The sequence below is a fragment of the Sinocyclocheilus rhinocerous genome, unplaced genomic scaffold (genome assembly GCF_001515625.1).
Source record: "Sinocyclocheilus rhinocerous isolate Xijiao unplaced genomic scaffold, SAMN03320098_v1.1 scaffold1152, whole genome shotgun sequence".
In the NCBI taxonomy this organism is placed as follows: domain Eukaryota; kingdom Metazoa; phylum Chordata; class Actinopteri; order Cypriniformes; family Cyprinidae; genus Sinocyclocheilus; species Sinocyclocheilus rhinocerous.
The window spans coordinates 1,155,016-1,177,370 of record NW_015625590.1 but is presented as its reverse complement, the minus strand read 5'-3'; the positions used below and the strand labels follow the sequence as shown (position 1 = coordinate 1,177,370).

At 35.7% G+C, this 22,355-nt stretch overlaps 1 protein-coding gene across 1 annotated transcript in view; it reads left to right on the top strand.

Annotated features, from left to right (window-relative positions):
- Window positions 1–22,355, top strand: part of nlk2 (nemo-like kinase, type 2) — an 82,260-nt gene that overhangs the window by 58,826 nt on the left and 1,079 nt on the right. The window contains exons 4-10 of the mRNA XM_016573557.1: window positions 1,611–1,717; window positions 2,264–2,349; window positions 4,386–4,595; window positions 6,570–6,671; window positions 19,379–19,465; window positions 19,951–20,149; window positions 22,016–22,109. Of these exons, the coding sequence (XP_016429043.1) occupies window positions 1,611–1,717; window positions 2,264–2,349; window positions 4,386–4,595; window positions 6,570–6,671; window positions 19,379–19,465; window positions 19,951–20,149; window positions 22,016–22,109 (885 nt within the window). The remainder of the gene's footprint in view (window positions 1–1,610; window positions 1,718–2,263; window positions 2,350–4,385; window positions 4,596–6,569; window positions 6,672–19,378; window positions 19,466–19,950; window positions 20,150–22,015; window positions 22,110–22,355) is intronic.

Sequence of the window (22,355 nt, the reverse complement as noted above, 5' to 3'; positions counted from 1 at the left end):
ATCAGCGGTTCCCAATTCCAGTCCTCGCACCCCTCCCCCACACCCCGCACATTTCATATGTATCTCTTATCACGTGCGACGTTTGTTCTATTCGACCGTAAGTGCCCTGCGAAGTGGACATCACCGGATATTCCGCCAAGATTCCAGTTCGAAGCGAGCGTATAAGTTCCATACAAAGGGCATTAAAGTGTGCGAGACGTAAATTTAAATAACGTTAGTGTTTACAGAGGTATATTATGTCACACTTCACACTTCTCTAGTAAGTTTCATCTGTTTGTGAAGACGCTGCACAGCGCAAATCCATGAATGAATGTTCCGAAGTGAAGTAAACTTCAACGGATTTCCCCTGCTCAGGGAGCAGGGAGTAATGAACACTGTGTAGGGAGCATGTCAATCGGAACACAATTCATGCACGTAGCTCTCTTCTAACGAGCTGGTTATCTGAATCAGGTGTGTTAATCGGGTCATATGATGTTGCTAAAAAGAACATTATTTGGTGTATTAGGTGTAATGAAATGTGTTTATCGGAACACAGTTCATGCACGTAGCTCACTTCTAACGAGCTGGTTATCTGAATCGGGTGTGTTAACTAAGCGAGACATGCAAAATATGCAGAGTGGGGTGCGCGAGGACTGGAATTGGGAACCGCTGGGCTACATCATGTGTCACTCACCGGTGAGAAAACTTTTAAAGTACTATACCAGGAAGGAAGATCGGGTTGTTTATGTTTGTCTGCCATTGCCTGACGTATCCTGTCTGCGCGAACCGGGTGCGCAGAGGTATGCTAATACATATGTTGACAGGCAGGTAGGAAAGCCAATTAAAATGCTCGGATCGAGCATTTTGATTGGACGAACATTTCTTGGTCCTACGCCTTCCACAGAATATATAAATACAGATATATACATTTATACCACTTAACTTAATGATTGCTATCGGGATGTGAAGAGACTTTAAACCAGCATAAAAAAAAAATGTTTCTGAAGACAATCACCTATTGCACCTTTAATTAAAAAAAAAATACGTATTGCCTAAAGAACATTAAAAGATGACTCAAATTAATCACAAACCATCCAGAAAAAGAAACAATTCACTAAAATGAATCCTCAGTGCAGTTATTCAATCTTCTCAGTGCAATTTGAGACAGAAAATGTCACTATACAACAGGTTTCATGCTAAACTGAAAACTAACAACAAGTTTAACAATGGAAGCAGTACCTTGTTATTGTTTTGAAAAGTGCTGTTTTTCATTTCTGGTCATGCCACAAACCTGTAACTAAAGTCTACTAAACAACTTTACTCAAGACAAAAATTGGGGTAGGAGTAAAATGTACAGTCCATCATCACATTTTAAAATCTGTGATTTAAAAAAAATGTAATAATGTGCGACTAATACTGTTGTCTTTGTGCTCCAGTTTAGGAGTGGTGCTTTAGATAAATACTAGTCCTCTTCACATTCACCCTCTCCACTTCCCTGTGACCTCCCTCTCCACTGGCTCTGTTTTAGATGAGTGCTAATACTGCCCATCATTTGGAGCACTGCTGTATGTGTGAACTTCCTGCTGTTATTTTTGGCGTGCTTGTTTCCCTTGACATAACACTTACCGCAGTTATGTGGTGACGGAGTTGATGCAGAGTGACCTCCATAAAATCATCGTGTCTCCACAGCCCCTGAGCTCTGACCACGTCAAAGTCTTTCTCTACCAGATCCTCCGAGGTGAGATACACACACACTAAGCCCTTTATTTAAAAATTTTATTTCAAAAGTTTCACCCTCAGAGTTCAGACACACACATTCTCCACGCTGAGTCTTTCTTCACCAAATCTCATGGGTACAGAACTACACAGACATTCACACACACCTCTCTACTTCATGTTCCTTACTATCATTTTCACACCAGAGAAAGTGAGGAGGAAGAGATGGACCACTCATAGTGTAAGAATACGAATGGGAGAAACAAGAAACAGCCTCTTTGATATTTTGTTTACTGTAGGACAGCTGACATGTTTCATCTGATTCATTAGGAATAAGGTTAACTGGTCCCTATAAGACATAACTTCAGTGTTTTGAAGTGACACAAAGCTTTATTACATCTTAGAGGGAAAATGGTTTAGAAATAAAAAGTCTGTTTATATGTCAACTAGATTACATTTCAAACCAAACAAGAGACCTGTACAGCATAACAGTGCAGTCTGCTTCATATCAATACAGTTTGTGTCCACAAAATGTCTTTAATGACTGATGTATATGTTGTGTCCGCAGGACTGAAGTATCTACACTCAGCTGGCATTTTGCACAGAGACATTAAACCTGGTAACCTGTTGGTTAACAGCAACTGTGTGCTTAAGGTTGGTGAAATACTAGTCAAATTTTTGATGCGTTGACGATTCTTTCTATTCTCGGTTTTGCTTCAGTGGTTATTTTTAGAAATTGACCCTGTAGTTGGACTCTTAAGACAGTTGTTTATATCAATTATTTTATTTAAAATCTAGCAAACTTCTTATATATATACAGTATATGTGTGTGTGTGGGGGGGGTATATATATATATATATATATATGGTTTATATAAGGTTTCCACAAAATTTCAAAAAAATTCAGAAATAAATTATATTTTAAATCGAGTTTAAAATTTTAAATCGAAATTGCTGAACATTTTTTCAGCATTAATGTTTTACTGTATTTTTTTATCAAATGAATGTAGTCTTTGCAAGTATAAGATTTTTTAAACAATTAAAATTTTTAATGTACTTTTAGTACTTCAACTTTTATTTTATTACAGTTAGTTGCATTTCAGTTTTTAAGTTTTAGTTTTTCATTAATATTGATATTTTATTTTAAATCTACAATATATATTTTTTTATTTCTATTAATGGAAATAACACAGTATAATACTAAACAGTCAGGTGACTGAATAATTGGCTCAAAGTGACAATTTTGGTCTCTCAAACACACACAGCTATTTTTTATTATATAATTTTAAAATGTGTCATTTGGATGTAACAGCTAATGATAAGTCTAAGAAATGAAAAGAAATCTATCTATATATATATGCAGGTACATATATGTGAGATTTTGCCTGTTTAAGTTTTATTGTACTGGTTTCTTTTGTCTCTCTGCTCTCCTGCTGTTTTAGCATTATGTACTCTAGCCTATGGGCCTTGAATTCTGTCTTTATAATTCCTTTCTTCCGAAGAGCAAGGACGCTTCATATCTGTCTGGCCAGGCCAGGTCTACAGCGCCAGCGTACACACACTAACACACAATCTCTGGCTCCAGGGGGTCAGGGCCCCTTTGGGATTGATTCATCTGCTCGGTTCCTGACATAAATCTTCATTTTGGATCCCATAGAGAGAGCCCAGCTGCAAAAGTGAAAGCAAGGTTGATATGGGAGATACAGAAAGAGAGAGAGATAAAGAAAAAGAGAAATTCTCTGTGTTTGTGCGTGCTGACTTCACCCAGCAGCATGAGAAATGTGCTTGAGGGGAGAACTGGAATAGATTGTGCTATTGGACCACAGAGAGCGAATCATTTAGCATGCGCTGCTTCATTTAGCCACATTTCCGAAAAAGAAGAATGTTTCTCTCATTTAGCTATTATATGCGAGACCTTATCTTATGGCCATGTCCTGCAATCAAACACGCTCAAGTCTGATTTAGGTTCAAATTTGATTTATTTTATATCCATAACATGTTTACTATTATTAGTGTGTGCTCTGAGACTCTTTAATATGCAGATAATTGAGCACACTCCTAACCATATGTATTACATTTCATTATGTACCATGAAAAAATTTCACAGACTTATCTTTAGCTGTTCTTTCAAATTACACATCATAGATAGATAGATAGATAGATAGACATAGTAACACCTTGGCAGCTTGTCACTCTTTCCTTAAATGGTGGTGTTTTACTTGAATGGAATGTAAGAAGACACAAGAAATTGTTTCAATAAAGTGCATGTTTAAGTGTTGCTTGCAGGATTTGAATTCATCTTGTGGGAATGCATCAAATTAGGCCTCTGGGAAAAACTGGGTGGATCTACTTAGGTAAATTGTTAGTAATGCATGATAAGCCCTTTTGTGCCTTCTTTCTAAGAGTGGGTGGAGAGAAGAGGCCGAGATATTTTTCTCATTTATTTATTTCCCAGGAGCACTCATGCAGCTCAAGATGATTGGAAATTGGGACTTGTGTTTATAGCGCTTTTATTGTTTATCTGTTTGGTTAAAAGGTGAATGAGCCTCTCCATGTAATTTTGGTTTTATTGCATAATTTATTGAAAAATAAAAAAAATTCAAGATCTTCTCCATGCCTGTCTATAAATGCACACCTCAGACTTTACTCATCAACCTATTAAGTGTGTACATAATCCTAAATTCTGCACAGATTTGTGACTTTGGCCTGGCAAGAGTGGAGGAGCTGGACGAGTCGCGTCACATGACCCAGGAGGTGGTGACGCAGTACTACAGAGCGCCAGAGATCCTGATGGGGAGCAGGCACTATTCCAACGCCATCGACATCTGGTCTGTGGGCTGCATCTTTGCCGAGCTGCTTGGCCGACGCATCCTCTTCCAGGCTCAGAGTCCCATCCAACAGGTATTCACCTACGCTCGTGTTCAGCACTCGATCTGTAGACAGAAACCTGCCTTTTCACACAACTCATGTGAACATGTTCCTGTATCAACATTAGTTATTGTTCTTGGAACAACATTCTTATCAGAACCTTCTGATTGTTGGTGTAGGGGTAGAACAGCTAAGGTGAACATCCAGGACATTATGTCTTTGATATTGATCTCTTTTCCTAAACTCACAGACTGTTTTAAGGGAAACGTCTAACTGCTCTCTTTGTAGTATTTGTGAATCATTGCAGATTTTGGATCATTTGGCCTCTCAGATGTGTTAAGTAGACCCTTCTTTATCAGGGTCCACAATTAACACTCACCAAGCGCCAAAAGAGTCAAAATTGGCTTTGGCGAGTAAACAAAAAGCTTTCTAACCAATTTGGCTTCTAACTTCCCTAGGAACTGCAGCATATTGCATGGATTAAATTGCAAGAACTGAAGCCTCGCCTTTTTTGTCTGACATAAATTATGTGACTCAAGCAAATGAATAAGCTGTTAAAGTCACTAATCTTTTCATAGAGATTTTCTTGTTTACATTCTGACAGCTTTTACCTACTTAAAATGTGCATTATAGCATTTTGTTTTTCTCCAGAAGTCTACGTGGTGAAATATTGCTCACATTAAGCCACTAAAAATATTGTGTATATGACAACTGGCGCTGTTCATCACAAATATACAGTAATAAATATACCGTATATATATTTTTTTAATTCAGAATACAGCTTTCATGACCAGTAAGAAGTATTTTCTATACATTTTTGGTGTTAAATATTTATATATAATTCTCCATTCATTTGCCATTCATTTTGGAGCCATTACTCAATCTGGTATTGTTTGGATTCCTATTTTTTCCCCTTAAAACTAAAAAGAATTTAATAGAATGGTTTGATATTTAATAATTCAAGAAAAGTTACAATAGTAGTGCTATTATAGATAAAAGGCTTTGTAACATTCTTAGTGAAAACAGAAAATCTTAAACACTGATGCTAAACATGTGACCTTAACATACAGTATTTTTGGCAAATGTTGTACAGCCATGCTAATGACCGAGCGGGGGCAGCTCAAGGCTCTGTTGAACTGAAGCCCCAGTGTGGCCGTGACCCAGAAGCCCTCTGTCCTCCATGGCTGTGTGTTTGCAGCTCAGACAGCATGCCTCTAGCTTTCACACATGCACAGAGGCCTCTACTATTATTTTGTTCAGAGTCTCATAAACATTAAGTATGATGCAAGTAAGAAATTCTTTGAGAAGTACATTTACAGACACACTTTTTATTTTTATGTATTTCACACAGAAGAATATGAGCCATATGTTCTAATAATACTGGCCCTGCAGTGTGTCAGAGACTCTGGGACTGGCTGTTCCTCAGTGTGTGTGTGTGTGTGTGTGAGTGTGTGTCCACACAGCCCTGAATGTGCACCGACAGCACATCGACATCCCCTTTAAGGCTCATTAAATTCTCTCCAGTAAAGAATTTGATTTACTTGAACATGGTTCTGCTCCAGTTTGTTAATGTACAGATCATGAACATTTATCTAGTTTCTTATTTTTCCCTTTGTCCTTCTCCGACTCTTTTATTATATTCAGTTATTTTGTGTTTTAAATCAGAACTTTCTATTTATGGTTATTTATTTACATTAGTTTATGTCACATCCTTCTGAGACCCAACTGTTTTATGATGACATAGTTATGGCGTTTAGAACCAAAGTAAATTGCAAAAATAATTGTTATATTAAGTGTTATTTATTATTATTTAATTTCTTGTTTAGCATATTAGTCACATCCCTAAATATGTGGTATTCCTGAAAAGCAAAATAAAAAAATAAAAATGTACTACAGTGGCTAAAAATTGAATTCCTGGATTTCAGGAGAATATATGCTCATAAAGTCTTGTTTTATACATCTTTTTTACAGCACTCATCTGCTCTTCCTTTTCTTGTTATATACTAGCTGGACTTGATCACAGATCTGCTGGGGACTCCGTCTCTGGAGGCCATGAGGACGGCGTGTGAGGGGGCCAGAGCTCACATCCTGAGAGGACCACATAAACAGGTGAGTCTGAAATTGAACAATGTCCTAAAAACTAGGCACATGGTGTTCAGAGCAACATCATGAAAGACAATGACTCATTAGTGAACAACATAATTATGAAACAAACAGAACAATGTAATTATGAAAATAATGAAATATTTATATGGAAAATAATAATAATACGGCTTGTCTGTGGTTTTTAAGTGTAAAAATACTTTTCTTTTATCTCCAGTTTAAAATGCAGATACTAGGGCGGGGCTATCTGTTTGTCCAGCCAATGGCAGGTGGGGGGGGTGTTTGGGAAAAGTTTTTTTTTTTTATCATTCGTTTTTCAGTTACTAGTGGCTCACAAGTCGCATACTTCAGATTTTATCTGCTGCTGTATTCCTTTAATGTGTCCTTATGAATTTATGAAAGTCTAGAAATAGTTGTTCCATCTCCAAGTGCCTTTTGGTTCCTTTGCAGCTCATTTGATAAACTGAAAAGCTCATGGTTTTGAGTATATAGAAAGCTGTTCTCAGTGTGCAAGTGGGAATATGTGCATGTTTGTGAGTGTGTATGTGTGATTTGGTGCTGGGTGTTGGCTCTGTGGCTCTAGACAGCTACGCTGAGAAGGCGATACCCTGCAGTGAACAGGAACTGCAGCGCAATTACTGTGGACCTTTGCTTCCTGCTCTGCATCGACCTGATGCCTGGTGACTCACCAAGAAGCCCACCTCCTTTGCACACAGGCATACAGACATGCACCTGCTAGGCCAGAGAAAGTCTTTACCATTTAGGCCTATATGTAAAGAGGCACTTGTTTCTCCAGTCAACATTCGCCAGCCTTAATCCCAGCCAACTACCCACACACACTCATACTGACATTTAGCTGACCTTGTCACTCGACGCTGCCTCCTGTGTGTGGTCGACCGGCCCTAGAGCAGGATGTTTTAATCATGTAGATCAGCTGAGCTTCCCGTTACATGTAGCAGGTTTTGGAGACTGAAAGAACTGGGGTCTCTGATGGGTCTGAGGGGTATTGTGATGACACCATTCTTCAAGGATCTGATCATATGTCTGGGTCAGTGTTTTCTACAGCTTTCTGTTTTTAGGTAATTGATGTATAACTTGTCTGTTAATAATAATAATAATAATAGAATTGCCGCTAATTCGAAAGTGAAAGTAAAATGCGCGCAACGCTTTTAAGCTATTTAAAAGCAAAGGAAAGGGAGGAAAAGAGGGAACACCCCCGCCCCCACGGTGATACCGGTATTACCGGTGTTGTCACACGCCGATTAACCGGTGGGAAAACCCTAAATACTAGTTGTTGTTGTTATTGTATCATGAGTATAAATATAATAAAATATTATTATTAATTATTATTATTATTTGTCTGGTAATATTTACTATTATTTTGTTATAATAAATAACAATTATATAATAAATACAATAAAATATTATTTATCTGGTAACTTATTACCTATTTATCATCTATTATTTTATTTACTATTATTATTATTATAAATTATTATATTTTATGATGATATTATTATTATTATTAAGGTATAATGAGTAAACATATATAATAAAATGTTATTATAATTTATTATTATTTGTGTGGTAACAATAATATTTACTATTATTTTGTATAATAGATACAAATATTATAATAAAATATTATTTATCTGATAACTTATTACCTATTTATCATCTATTATTTTATTTTGTATAATAAATACAAATATTATAATATCTAATTTATCTGACAACTTTTTATTAGCTATTTATCATCTGTTGTTTTTATTTACTACTATTTTTATTATTATTATAAATTATTATATTTTATGATGATTATTAAGAATGATATTATAATACATTAAATAAATAAATTCATTTGCAAATGTTTGGCAACATTTTTTTTTTTTTACTATTTATAATATATAAATAACTTGGGCTATGTAACATACGTTTTTGTATTAAATGTTATTTCTTTTTTATTATTTAAATGTTAATATCTTACAAATCTTTAGCAGTAGTTAAAAACTTAAACTACTTAATGTCATATAAACGTCCTGCCTGTAAGTGAGTCAAATGTTAACTACTATGACAGTTTTACTAAAAAGAAATGTTGTTAGTTTTTAAATAGAAAAACATGTTGTCTGTTCAGACGGCAAACTCTAAATAGAATTTCTTTTACCAAACTCTCTCTCAAAAGGCAGGTCCTAAGAGTCCTAAAAGACACTTTTAGTTATAAACAGTTTTTTTGTTTACTTAAATGTTATAACCAATCTGTGTGAACGCAACCTGAGCAGGATGTGTAATCAAGCTCTTATGGGCCTGTTTTGTTCTCTTTATAGATAACTATGCGTTTAGTCACCGTTTGATGGGGGAAGGTTGGAGAAGTCAAGGCAATGAAGAGCTTTTAGATGGCTAAGGTGGCTTTACGATCAGACTCCACATTGCTGGAGTCTTAATGACTGGTGAATATGGCACACCAGACCTCCACCTCCACTTTTGTGAAGGTGAAGAGCTTATCAAGAAGGCTTTTGAGTGAAAAAGATGGCAGAGAGAGGAGCGGGTCTCCAGAGAGTCTGCCAGAGCGATTTCAAGAGGCATTTCAGCGTAGTTCTCAACAACAGTGGTGGGAGATGTGGTATGCTTTAATGCCAGTGCTCAAGATAGAGGCAGTCGCTCAGGATTTGCCTGAGTGGATAGGCAGGAGGAAGAATGAGACCAGGTTTGTCCGATAGAGAGCAGAACTTGTGAGATCTAAATAGAGGTCTGACTCTTAAGATCAACTTGGCTGCCTCCACAGGGGACCTCATTACTTCTATTAATTTTGCAAGGCTCTTACCATCACTAGAAAGAGAGGAAGCTTTTAGCCTCTGCTGGAGTGGGAGGATATAAAGAGACCCTACCTTAACTGTCATATAGACAGAGAGAAAGAAAGTGAGAGGTTGTGGTGTATCTGCTCTATTGCAAAGTTCAGCATAGGTTGTGTTTTGGATGCTAGTGTGTTTGTGTCCTTACCAGGCTTCTTAACTAGCTTAACCAGCAAGAGCGCATTTGTTAATCAGCTTTAACAGAAAGGCCACATTGGTTAATCAAGGACCTCTTCCTATAAGAAATACAAGCAATAAACAAGATCCCTTTAAAGGTGACATATCATGAAAATCTGACTTTTCCAGGTTTTAAGTGCTATAATCAGGTCCCCGGTGCATCTACCATCCAAGGAAACGTGAAAAAGATTAACCCAGTAACTTTGTTTTGGTAAGCCTTTTTCTGCAAGCATCTGAGAAAACGAGCGTGTCTGATTTCATTCCCTTGGTGACGTTGCAAAGGGATCTCATTATAATATTACCACCCCAGATGTTTTTAGCAGGTCTGAGCTGTAATGGCGCAGCTCTATTCTGGAAAAGGGGGCGTGGAGCAGCAGCTCATTTGCATTTAAAGAAACAGGCCCGAAAAACAGCGTGTTTCTGCTTCCACTTCAAATAGGCATTTTCAAAATGATATAATAAATTATCTGTGGAGTATTTTGAGCTGAAACTTCACAGACACATTCTGGGGACAACAGAGACTTATATTACATATTGTAAAAAGGGGCATAATATGTCTCCTTTAATATATAATTTGTTCCTCCTTGGCAACAGTTTAATTGAAGATTATATGTAGACTTCTGCATCAAGTCAACATGAAATCACACTTGACCCAATTTAGTTCACTTAAAAATTTAATTATTATTGAAAATAATAATTTTTCATCATTTTCATAATTGTATTATTTAATATTTTTTATTATTTTATTATAGAATCATCTATAATAATAATAATAAAAATAATAATAATAATAATAATTTATTATTATTATTATTATTAAAATATAATAATAATATTGTAATTTTTTCATTATTAGTTGTATTATTAATAATATTGGATCGAATTGTTATGCAATTATTAATTATGCAATTACCACCTCTTCCCATTAAAACTTTTCTCTTTTTTTGAAGTAACTCATCTTGGTTACTGCAAATATAAAATAATTATATAATTAAATCATATTATTAATATTATTATTATTATTGTATGAATTATAAATAAACAACAAATTAAATTAATTATAATTTATTATTGTATTATTAATTACAAATAATTATTTAATATTAGTGTAATATATTTTTTTTTACTATTTATAATATATAAATATCCCATGCTATTTAACATACACTTTTTTTTATCAGTTTTCAATGAATGTCTATCTTAAACTGCTTATTGTCATATAAACATCCTGTCAGCAATGGAGTCAGATGTTAATTTGTTAACTGCTATGACGGATTTATATGTTAGGCTGATCCAAACTGATGACTTATGATTCTTTTTGACTGATTCATTAAAAGAAACTGCTCATTAAAGTTACGTTTATATGAATTGAACTGCACTGGTCATGCTGTATGTTTGCTTTTGTGTGCAGTTGGGTGAAGACAACACAATAGAAACACATGTTGACTGCAAACCTGGGTAGGAGAAACACCTTGGACAAAACTGATACTTCTAATTGATTATGCTAGTGCCTCCTCTGCCCATTAAACCTTTGCTCTTGTTGGTCGTAGGCAGAGTGAGCGGAGTGGAGCTCCGCTCACATACCCTGGTCGTAAGTCACCTGAATGTGGTTCCACCACCTGTCTGCTGTGGATGTAAAAGCCAGCAGGGAGCTCTTGGAAACAGATGTATGCTCGGGTCCATGCTGATTTTTCCGCTTTAGCAGAGAGGCAACATGATCAGATCAGATTTCCACCTACACGCTCTCCCACAGCACACACACTCAGGTCAGAAAGTGATGACCCCAGTGCTGGGTGGGCTTACAGTAAGCAGGGAGAATGAGGAGAGGGGGGTGTTGTTTAATGGCTTTAGGGGGTCTTGCATGCTGACCGAGTGCAGAGCTGGAGCAGATGTGGCCCATCCCATGTCACCAGGGGCTGCGTAGCCTGATGTCTGCCCCAAACTGAACTCTGTGGCACCTGCTAACAGATGGTGGACGTTTTATTTTCCCCTCTTGGTGCGACAGCACCACGTAATAACCAGTGTTCGGTTATTGAGGCAGGCACAGTTTTTTTTTTTTTGCAAATTCATGCTATTCAGCTGATGAATCATTGACTATTTCCTGTGTGATAAATTAACACAACGGGACATCAGATGTAAAGTACACTGCAAAAAAAAAACATAAGTGTGTATTTTGTCACTTATTTAACCATAAAAAGTCTAATAAAATTATGCTAGTATCAAGACGAGACAAAAGTCTTAATATTGTATAGAGTTTTGCTTTTTAGTTGAACTGTCTTTTTTGTCCAATGTATATATTTAATTATTAAGAATAAATGAGCCATGTGTATGATTAATCATACAGTACATGCACTTTTCTTCATTGATTTTACTTTATGCACTTTAAATAGTTTGAAAATACAATAGGAGAAAAAGGAATTTTAAGTAGAGTATTTTAAGATTGTTAATATTCATATTGATATTAATGTTCTTAATAACATTTTTATTAACAAATATATACATTTATTAAAATAAATAAACCTGTTTAAAATGTATTTTATTTATTTTAGTATCTGAGATCTTAGTTTTTATTAGTATTTTGAATCAGTTCAGAATCAGTATATGTATATTCTGTTTCATTTTAATTTTAGTGAAATATGTATAGTTCATTTTTATTTCAGTTTTAGTTATTTTAGTACATCAAGTTAAACTAAATTAAAATGAGAAATGTACCTTGGCAACTAGCTGAAATCATTTTTTTTAATATTTTATTTTATTTCAGTTAACATTTATTTTATTTCAAGTAGCGAAAATGTTTTTTATGGTCTTAGTTTTAGTTTTAGTCCCCCCCCCCCCAACCCACACATTTTCATATGTAGCACATTTTCCAGATGCATTCTTCATGTATTGGCATTGGCAGATTTGGTTTCTTTGAGTGGCAAAAATACTCTTAAGAATATACATATTCTTCTTTCTAATACCCTTATTAACATTAATATATTTATAATATGTCATTATAAAAAATGTTAACATAATATTGCACTTAATTTAATATTGCACACATAAATGGAAGGGAAACCACTATCTGTCCTCGACCTCATCAGAGAGTCACCACGGCTATATTGTTCCTCTTCTGTCAAAGCATCTGAAGCTCAGCTCTCTTGCTGACATTGTTTTGACAAGGTGGTGATGCTTTCACAGCTCTCAATTTACATTTTAAAAGCCCCGTCATTAATGTGTTCATCTTGATGTTCGCATCAATGTGGGAGGCCTCAGACACTTTTTACGCCCTGTCCCGTTTCTTTGCTATAAATAGAGAAGATCTGATTTGGGCTGTTTTGAAATGAGATCCTTCAGGGGCTTTAGGGAACTTCATCCTCACCATATCGGCTCTAACACTTAGTCAGATTAGTTTGGGCATCTGAGTGCATCTGAGAGATACGGAGTTCAGCGCTGTCTCCATTCCCGCTTGCAAACCAGCGCTAAGTGCTACCATTCAAACTGAAACCGGAAAAAAAATATGCTTTCACACAACCTGACTGGTGGAGGAGTTACACCTCTGCCCTGGATGAATGGTATTCTATCTCAGAGCGCCACTCTGCTTTAAAAACGCTACTCTTCTCTTTGTTATTGTCTTCTCTTAGTTGTTTTCCCTCTTTCTCTTTTTCCTCTCTGCTTTCCTCACAATGAGTCTCATTCGATAACATTTTAGCACAAGTGTTTTTACTTGTAGTATACGCACAGAATAGGTTCTCACGCAAGGGTGTATGGTGTATATTCCCCTTAATGTTGATGAATCTGTGTTATTGTAATTGAGGGACTGTGTGCCTGCAGTAGTGTTTAGCATATACACCCCTAAGCATCTCCATATGAGGACTTTTTGCACATTCTTACCATTACAGATGCAGGCATGGAGAGGAAGTCCACAAATGGTTAGAAATTGTGCGTTAACATGCAAAAAGAAAGCATTGAATGTGGAAACAGTCTGTTTACTAGTTTCACCAGATGGTGACAGTTGCTGAGGTGATAAACAAAGCACAGACAGTATATACTGGCAGCATTTACGTAATTACGCAATTATGTACTTCCAGGTGAAGTAAGACAAATAGGCCAATATTCTTTATCTTAGTTCTTCTTTGTGTCACTTTCAAAATGAATAATCTTTCAGTTTAAATGCTTTTTTAAATGTAATTTAAACAGCTGAATTTTCAGCAGTCATTACTCCAGTCTTCAGTGTCACATGATCAGAAATAATTCGAATATGCTGATTTGTTGCTTAAAAAACATTTTGTGTTGTCAAATGAAATTTCAAAAGAGCAGATTTGATTTGAAATAGAAATCTTTTGTAAAATTATAAATGTCTTTTCGGTCACTGATCAATATTATGTGTCCTTGCTGAAAATAAAAAAGACTGTCCCCAAACTTAACGATATGCATACACAGAATGTTTGGTACATTTTGAATGTGTATGGAAAATTCTTATCATCACAATTTGGACACATGTGGCTTAAGTTAAAGGGTTTAGTGTGGTTTACAGTTTCCCGTGTTATGTGAATCAAACCTTTCCTCCATGTAGTCGGTTCACATGTTATCAAGAATAATCCGATCCGTTGCTTTGTGTGAGAATGATGTCTGTGATTAAAGTACAGTATGCAACAAAAACATGATGAGTCTTTAAATGTGCACAGAGCGATAAGCTTCAGTCCTGTGGTGTGTACTTGGCTTTAGTGAATAAGACCCGATATCTATAACACATACACACACACACTGTTCAGATTCTTCGGAGTATACAGAAGGAAGTCTGTTAGCTGCTCTACAGCTCAGCATTCTCTGGAATCACTGTTGTCTCTGTCAGCATTCGCTCGTTTAATGGCCTGCTCCTATATCAGCGCTCCCTCCCCCTCTCGTGTCCGTAGGAAATGTGCCCTGCTTTTTTTTTTTAGCGTGCTAACTGCAAAAATAAACAAACAGACAAGTCCTATCCACCTGTCTGTCCTCGCTTGGCCCTCTCCCAGGTGCGGGGTGCGGCGGGGTGTGCTCTCCCTGCACTTGTGGGCCTGAAGGGCTTTGTGTTGTTTTGCTGCCAGGATGATCAATGGCTTGTTTGTGATAGTGGGGAGAGATGGCCCGGACCACACAGCCGCAGCGAGCGGGGGGAGGTTAAGGAGGAACGCTGAGCCAGTTAGGGAAAGCTGCAGCCTGCACCTGTTGCTGAGTGTTGCTGGGCCAGTGGGGCGGTCGGACGTCACATGGGCTCTGCTTCACAGGAAGCCGGGACTTGTTTCTCAACCTTCTCGAGACTCCTCCTCCTCCTTCCCTTCATAGCTGCAGCCTGGGCTTGTGTCGCCAGTTAGGAAGAGGAAAATCAAAGCTGGTTTTACCTTAAAGTGACACTCTAGCAACTTTGTTCATTTAGAGAGAGTAATTGTCATTCACCTCTGACTAAATGTATTAGTCTATCGATATAATTAATTTTTTCTTTGAAAATAAATTAATAGTTTTATTCTGTAAGAATGCATTAAATTTATTAAAAGTCACAATGAAGACAAACAGATTTCTATTTCAAATAAATGCTTTTATTTTGAACTTTCCAGTTTGAAAAAAATGTATCACGGTTTCCACAAAAAATATTAAGCAGCACAACTGTTTTCAACTACAGTAATAAACAGAAATGTGTCTTATGCACGAAATCAGCATATTAGAATAATTTCTGAAGTATCATGTGACACTGAAGACTGGAGTAATGATGCTGAAAATTCAGCTTTTCCATTTACAGGAATGTTACATTTTAGAGCATATTAAAATTTAAAAAAAATAGACAGTTATTGTAAATTATAATAATATTTCACAATATTACTGTTTTACTAAAATAAATGCAGCCTTGGTGAGCATGAGAGACTTCTTTCAAAAACATTTTTGAAACCTCTTACAGACCCTAACTTATGAACGGTAATGTTATTTTTTATTTTTTATGTGAATTTTTGAAGTACTCTTTTAATAAACTTTTTTTTCATGTTTGTGAATTTTCAGCAAAAAATATTTATGCAATAGTATACTTCATTTTGAGGGGGAGGGTATTTTCAGTAACTATTTTGTAAAATAAGCCTTTGTTTCTTTTAATAAACTGCAAATTTTAGGAATAGAAGGAATAGATCTTTACTGTCATTGTTTAAAATCAACGAAAAACTATTTAGCAGCACACAAGGATTGGCAGAATAGAAATAGACAAATATAGATATAAACAACAAAGAGAAAAGCAGTGAGGCATTATATACACTAGTATGTGCAAAATAACAGAATAGTGCTAAATAACAATATATATACTATATACCATAGAATAACAATATATTGTGATAGTATATCTACATAAGAAATATGAATGTAACAATACATTTTAATATTTTAAAGAATTTTAATAAATACTGCTAAATAAGTGTTTTTTAAGTAAACGTTTCTGTTTTCAGGGGTGAATTTTTCAATTCATTTTTTAATTTGAGCAGCATTGTGCATCTCATTTGTTGTCATTATATTGTATATATGTACTGTATAATATGTCAGACATTGGTCACACTGACCTCTAAATATCATGACTGCACCACCCATTGAAATTTAGTTGACCGCTAGTCTTTTAGAGTTTCCTAACCAGATGTGACATGATAAATGAGTAAGAGTAAACCTCTTCCATGCAAATCTTTTTGTTTTGGTTCTCTTGTAAATTTTGTTCCAACCACGTCTTGTCTGCGTCTCTGATGTAGCGGTGATCGGCCCGTCCACAGTGAAATCTCATTGTTCCCGCAGAACATAAAATTAAACATAAAATATCGATTGTGTATCCATTTTTTGTGTGAACAGGCATATTACTGGTCACCTGAAACTTGATGTTTTGCACCTGATATTTATACCTGGTATAAAACTCACATGTCAGGTCATATACTGAGGCTCAGTCCACTAATACTGGCTCAAATTCTTGTGACATCCATTGGTAAGGTTTAAAAGTGTGACCAGTCCTGTTTAGGATTTAAAGTAGCAAATTTGCTTAGTCCATTGCTCCCGCTGTCAGAAATGTGAGGGCGGAAGATGAGCTGCCTGCATGCCTGGGATGACTGAAAGCCGGGGCTGATGATGTCATGTGTCAACCCTCCTGACTCATCATTTGTCTAATTGAGCTTTGCATCATGGGACAGGGACAGGCCCTCTCCCTCCCTTAACTGTCTGAAGCCACATTCCCCTCTAATCCATAACTAATACTGGCTAATACTACAGCACACGATCACACCACCCCAGAGGGCATGATCCTTCACACACTGGACACTACTGCCAACTACTCCGCCAACAACTTGCCCACTATGGTTCCTTAATCACATACGCTCACGCAACCTCAGCACGTTGGTGCATCGCTGCACCCTGCATGCTTCTTGACTCATAATCACACAGGCATAGTTTCGGCTCGGCCCACACAAAATCTGACCCACTGGATTCAAACGCCCATCATTTGATAATCTTTCAGATTTGTCAGAGGAGCCTAGCAGCTGGCACACATACTCCAACACAAATAGGGAGCAAGTTGTTTTTAGTATATTAGAATCATACGGCACAACTAATCTAGTCTGATTCTTGAATGTATAGCTCTTATATGCTATTTTTTTAGTGGATTAAAACTGTACAGTACAGAAAATGTGCACTAATTTCTGAATAAATTACTCTTATGAGGTGGATCTTTTTAGTGAGTCAAACACACTACAGTTCAAAAGTTTGGGGTCAGTTAGATTTTAATACTAATATTGCAATTAGTACTGCATCAAGGATGCTTTAATTTATTTAAAAATGACAGTAAAGACTTTTAAATTAAAATATTAAGCAGTTGACTCAATATGTTTCTCGATTTACTTCGTCTCCAATTCCTCTATGTCCTGTATTGTGTGTATTGAGTATTTATACTTTGTCTACTAAAGAAAGAAAGCTTGTGGACTTGTGCCTGTTTTATTGCCCTATGTTGGAAAAATAGCAATTGGAGGTGTTTTTGGATTTTGTGAAAAATTGAGCGATTGAAGAAGCTTTAGATGCATGAAGTTATGGAATGTAAGAATGTTTATGAGGACTGCATGATATAAATCAATACATGCTTGTAGTGTTTTTTTTTTGTTTGTTTGTTTTTTATCCTGCCTGGGGTATTTTCTGATGAATTGTGTTGTGTTTTTGTAAAATCTCAATAAAGATATGTTATACAAAATGTTAAGCAGTACAACGGTTTTCAACATTGATAATAATAAGAAATGTTTCTTGAGCACCAAGTCAGCATATTAGAATGATTTCTTAAGGATGAAAACTGTAGTAATGTCTCCTAAAAAAAATTTTGCTTTGCCATTACAGGAATAAATGACATTTTAAAGTACATTTAAACAGAAAACTTTTATAAGCAAAATATTTAAATTTGTATTATTTAAATTTAATTAATTCTAAATAAATTATAGAATTTTTTATTAAAATATTTTTTTATAATTCACAATATTATTATATTTTGAGCATAAGAGACATCTTTAAAAAAAAATTAACTGACTCCAAACTTTTGAACAGTAGTGTGAAATTAAGTGTGAAACTTAAAACAGCATTTTTTTTGTTTAATGTTTTTAATTATTAATATTTATTTTTATTATAGCATATTACATTATATTTAGTAGTTTTATATTTTATTTTTATTACATTTATTATTTTAAAATAGGTTTTATTTTTGTATTATTAAAATTAAATACATTTCATTGTAATATTTTATTTTAATAAATTGATCTTTGGGAGCAGCAGTGGCAATGTGCCGATTTTTGTTCACTTATAGTGAAGTGCTTTATTTGATCGAGCACCTGCCTAAAGTTTCTGCGTGTACGCATATTATATTTTCTTTTGATATTATTAAAATTATCTTATCATTTGCCAGTGAATTTGTTTTTATTTCCCTTTTTTTGTAAATAAATATAATTATATCTCTTTTGTTTTGGGTAGTAGCCATGACGTTGCTATGTAGGCGCTAAGGTGTTTTGAGTAATATTTAGCATGTTGCTATGCAATTTATGGGATGATCTGAGATGTTGCCCACTTTCGAGTCTTTATGATATTCTGGTCCCTAGATATGACTCAGATTCTTCCTTCAATGAAGGTCTGATCACTTAAAGTAATAGCACACCTCGTTTCCGTTTGGCTCTAGTTATGGCCGAGAGCTTTCAGTCCTTTCCCATCCTTTTCCTCCATCTCTCGCCCGACAGATAATTAGACGCAGTTAAAAATATCCCAGCACATTGTTTTCGCTGTCCCACATCCTCAGATAAGTGTGCGGCTATTGGCGCAAGGATCATGTGCTAGTGCTACTGAGAGGAAGGTCTTGCGTGCTTGAGACTGTTACGTGCAGCTGAACAGCCGCTCAGGATCACATGACGTGCTTATAGGAAGCGGTTTGTATGTTTTGACTGCTTCTCAAAAATGTTCAAAACTGGTCATGTTTCTAAATCATGTTCATTCTCACACTTTATACAGTGTTTTCGCATTTGTTTAGTCACATGGTTGATAGATATCAGTTTTTAAAAATTTTACTTGTGGTCTTTTCAAAAATTGAAACACTGATTACATTTTGTTTCTGCCTATCTCTGAATATGTTATGTATAAGGTTGGTAAAAGGGGTAAGATACTTGGAGACTATACTGATCATGCCATTTCCTGCAGCCCTCACTTCCTGTCCTGTACACTCTGTCCAGTCAAGCAACCCATGAGGCCGTTCACCTTCTCTGCAGGATGCTGGTCTTTGACCCAGTAAGTGTTCTTGATACTTTATTCTCATAAACTGTAACATTACAATCTAAAGTAGTGGAACATTACAAATTAAACTACATGCTAAAATTCATCAATATAGACCATATTAAATTCATATTTTAAAACACACTTTTGTTTACTTGACAATGTTGTAATGAAACTAAATGAAAAAAAAAAGTATTTATTTTTTATTATATTATATATTTTATATTTATTTTAATATATACATATATATTATTATGATTATTATTTAAATGTAAAAATATATTATATAATTTAATATATATTTATATAATTTATACTCATTTCATTTTGAAAATTTAAAAATGTACTATATATGATTATATATTACTAAAATGAAAATATATATTATGTAAATAATTTGAAATATATGCAATTTATATATATATATATATATATATATATTTCATTTAAAAATAAATTTACCTATATAAAACTGTAAAATGGATGGTTTTCCAATTCAGTCGAAGCGGATCTCTGCAAAAGATGCACTGGCACACCCATATCTGGACGAGGGGCGTCTGCGGTACCACACCTGCATGTGCAAATGCTGCTACACCACTTCCTCTGGCCGCGTCTACACCAGTGACTTTGAGCCTGTCACTAACCCCAAGTTTGATGACGGCTTTGAGAAAAACCTGACGTCAGTTCGGCAGGTCAAAGGTGAGCGCGCTTATAATCAATTCAATTGTATTACACCTTGTGCTGATTGCTGTACATATTATACAACACGTGAGACACACATTGTTGGTCTATTCATTTAACCTTTTGTCCTGATCCACCCTCGGTTTGTAGACAGCGTGTTTAGAAGCTAAAGGTCTTAATTGAATTGAATCTATTTGAGAGCATGCGCCCGTCATGCCACCGCGTGTTAATCAGAAGTCTTGCTGGGCGTCTCCTGCTCCAGATCCCCCACTGCTCCTGTTGTTTTTGTCCCTTGTTTTCACCCTTCATTCGGGGCCCCTGGATCTGTGCTTGCCTTCCACTGTCAGCGGATATTAGTGAGAGTCTGTCGCTAAAAGCAGGCTTACTGTGCTGTCGGCTCAAAATAACTCTGCCCTTCACCCTCCCTCCTCTTCCTCCATCCTGTGTGCAACGTGTTTCCACTGGAGGATTAGTCAGTGCGGATGGAGCCGACCGCCTGGAGACTTAAAGCGCTTTAGGGTAGGCAGCCGTGTTTAGAACGAGGGGGGAACCCCTCTTGGATCGACACATGAGGAGTTTCCACATTGGCCGAGCTAGTTTTAAGCTTAATCGCTTGTATGCTAAAATAAAGAGTTAAGAGCTTTAGAAGATATTACAGATAGTATAGTCTGCCTGTAGAATCCTCCTTCAGAATCGACTCTTTGACCTGTAAGGTTACTGCTAGAATAGATTTCTTTATTCAGTGTTTCATTCATAAGTTAGATTTGTCCTGGAAATACAAAATTCTAGATCTAGATAAAAATCCTGCGAGTCACATCACTTCATCTTTTTTTGTTACAAGGAATGATGACAAAATTGTGTGAACTACTAAGTGATGTTTTATAAACAAATTTCGGGAGGAGCACGCACAGATAATTAACACGGCCAGTTCATCATTAGTGATTACACCATTTATCCAATCGGCACAAGAGAAAACTCCTATAAATAACCAAGTACGTCCTACCTTCATTATCTCTCGACTTTCAGCATCCCTCCGCCACCCCGACCCCGCACCTTCAGCCAGTTTCTACCCCAGCACGGGGAGAAGCACTCGGGGGGGGCACTCTGGGTCCGAGTTAAATGCTGAGCTCGGACCCCTCTCCCCGGACAGCACGCCAAATACGCATAACCTTTATTTAATTATACGAAAGTGTGAACTCGTGAAGTGATGTTTATAAACAAATTTCGGGAGGAGCACGCACAGATAATTAACACGGCCAGTTCATCATTAGTGATTACACCATTTATCCAATCAGCTATATGTGTGTATATATTTATTTATTTATTTATTTATTTATTTAATAAGTAAAATCAGCATAAATTTACATAAATTTAATTCAGTACAGGTATGACAGCTTGTATGTATACATACAGTGTTTTTACAGATATACTTTATCATTTAAATAATATATCGTTATTTAATTTTTATTTTAAAAATTTTGATTTTACATTTCAGAAGTCAGAATGAGATTTGGTGCCAGTTGTGGCAGGGATTTAAATGTGATAAATTTTTATGAAAATAATGTTGTAATGCAAAAATGTATTTGTCCTAAAAATAAGCTTAATTTTCTTTATCAAATACGCATAACCTTTATTTAATTATATGTAAGTGTGAACTCGTGAAATGCCTTTAACTGGTTCATGTCATCATTTACTCACCCTCATGTCATTCGAAAATCGAAACCCATATTTTATTCAATAAGACTACAGGAGAAGTGTTTTAATTGTTTTGTGAACTGTTCTTTTAACCATGATAGCACATAACTTCTAAACTGTTATTTAGAACTGTAAACTGTAATTTATTCCTTATTTCTCATCATCTCTCATATTTTCTTCCCCACACAGAGATCATTCATCAGTTCATCCTGGAGCAGCAGAAGGGGAATCGGGTACCGCTCTGTATCAACCCCCAATCAGCTGCCTTCAAAAGCTTTATCAGGTGAGGCCGCCCTCCACTTTACATAATCTGCTGCTTATGGGTGGATCTCATGATCAAGTGTCCAGGTTATATTTTACACTGAAAAAATGGCATAAAGAAATTAGTCCTGTGTTTAGGACCTTTAAAATTTTGCATTGTGATATTTTTTCATCACAAAGCTTCTCATCACTGTAATGTGAATATATATTATATATTCAATATATATATATATATATATATATATATATATATATATATATATACACA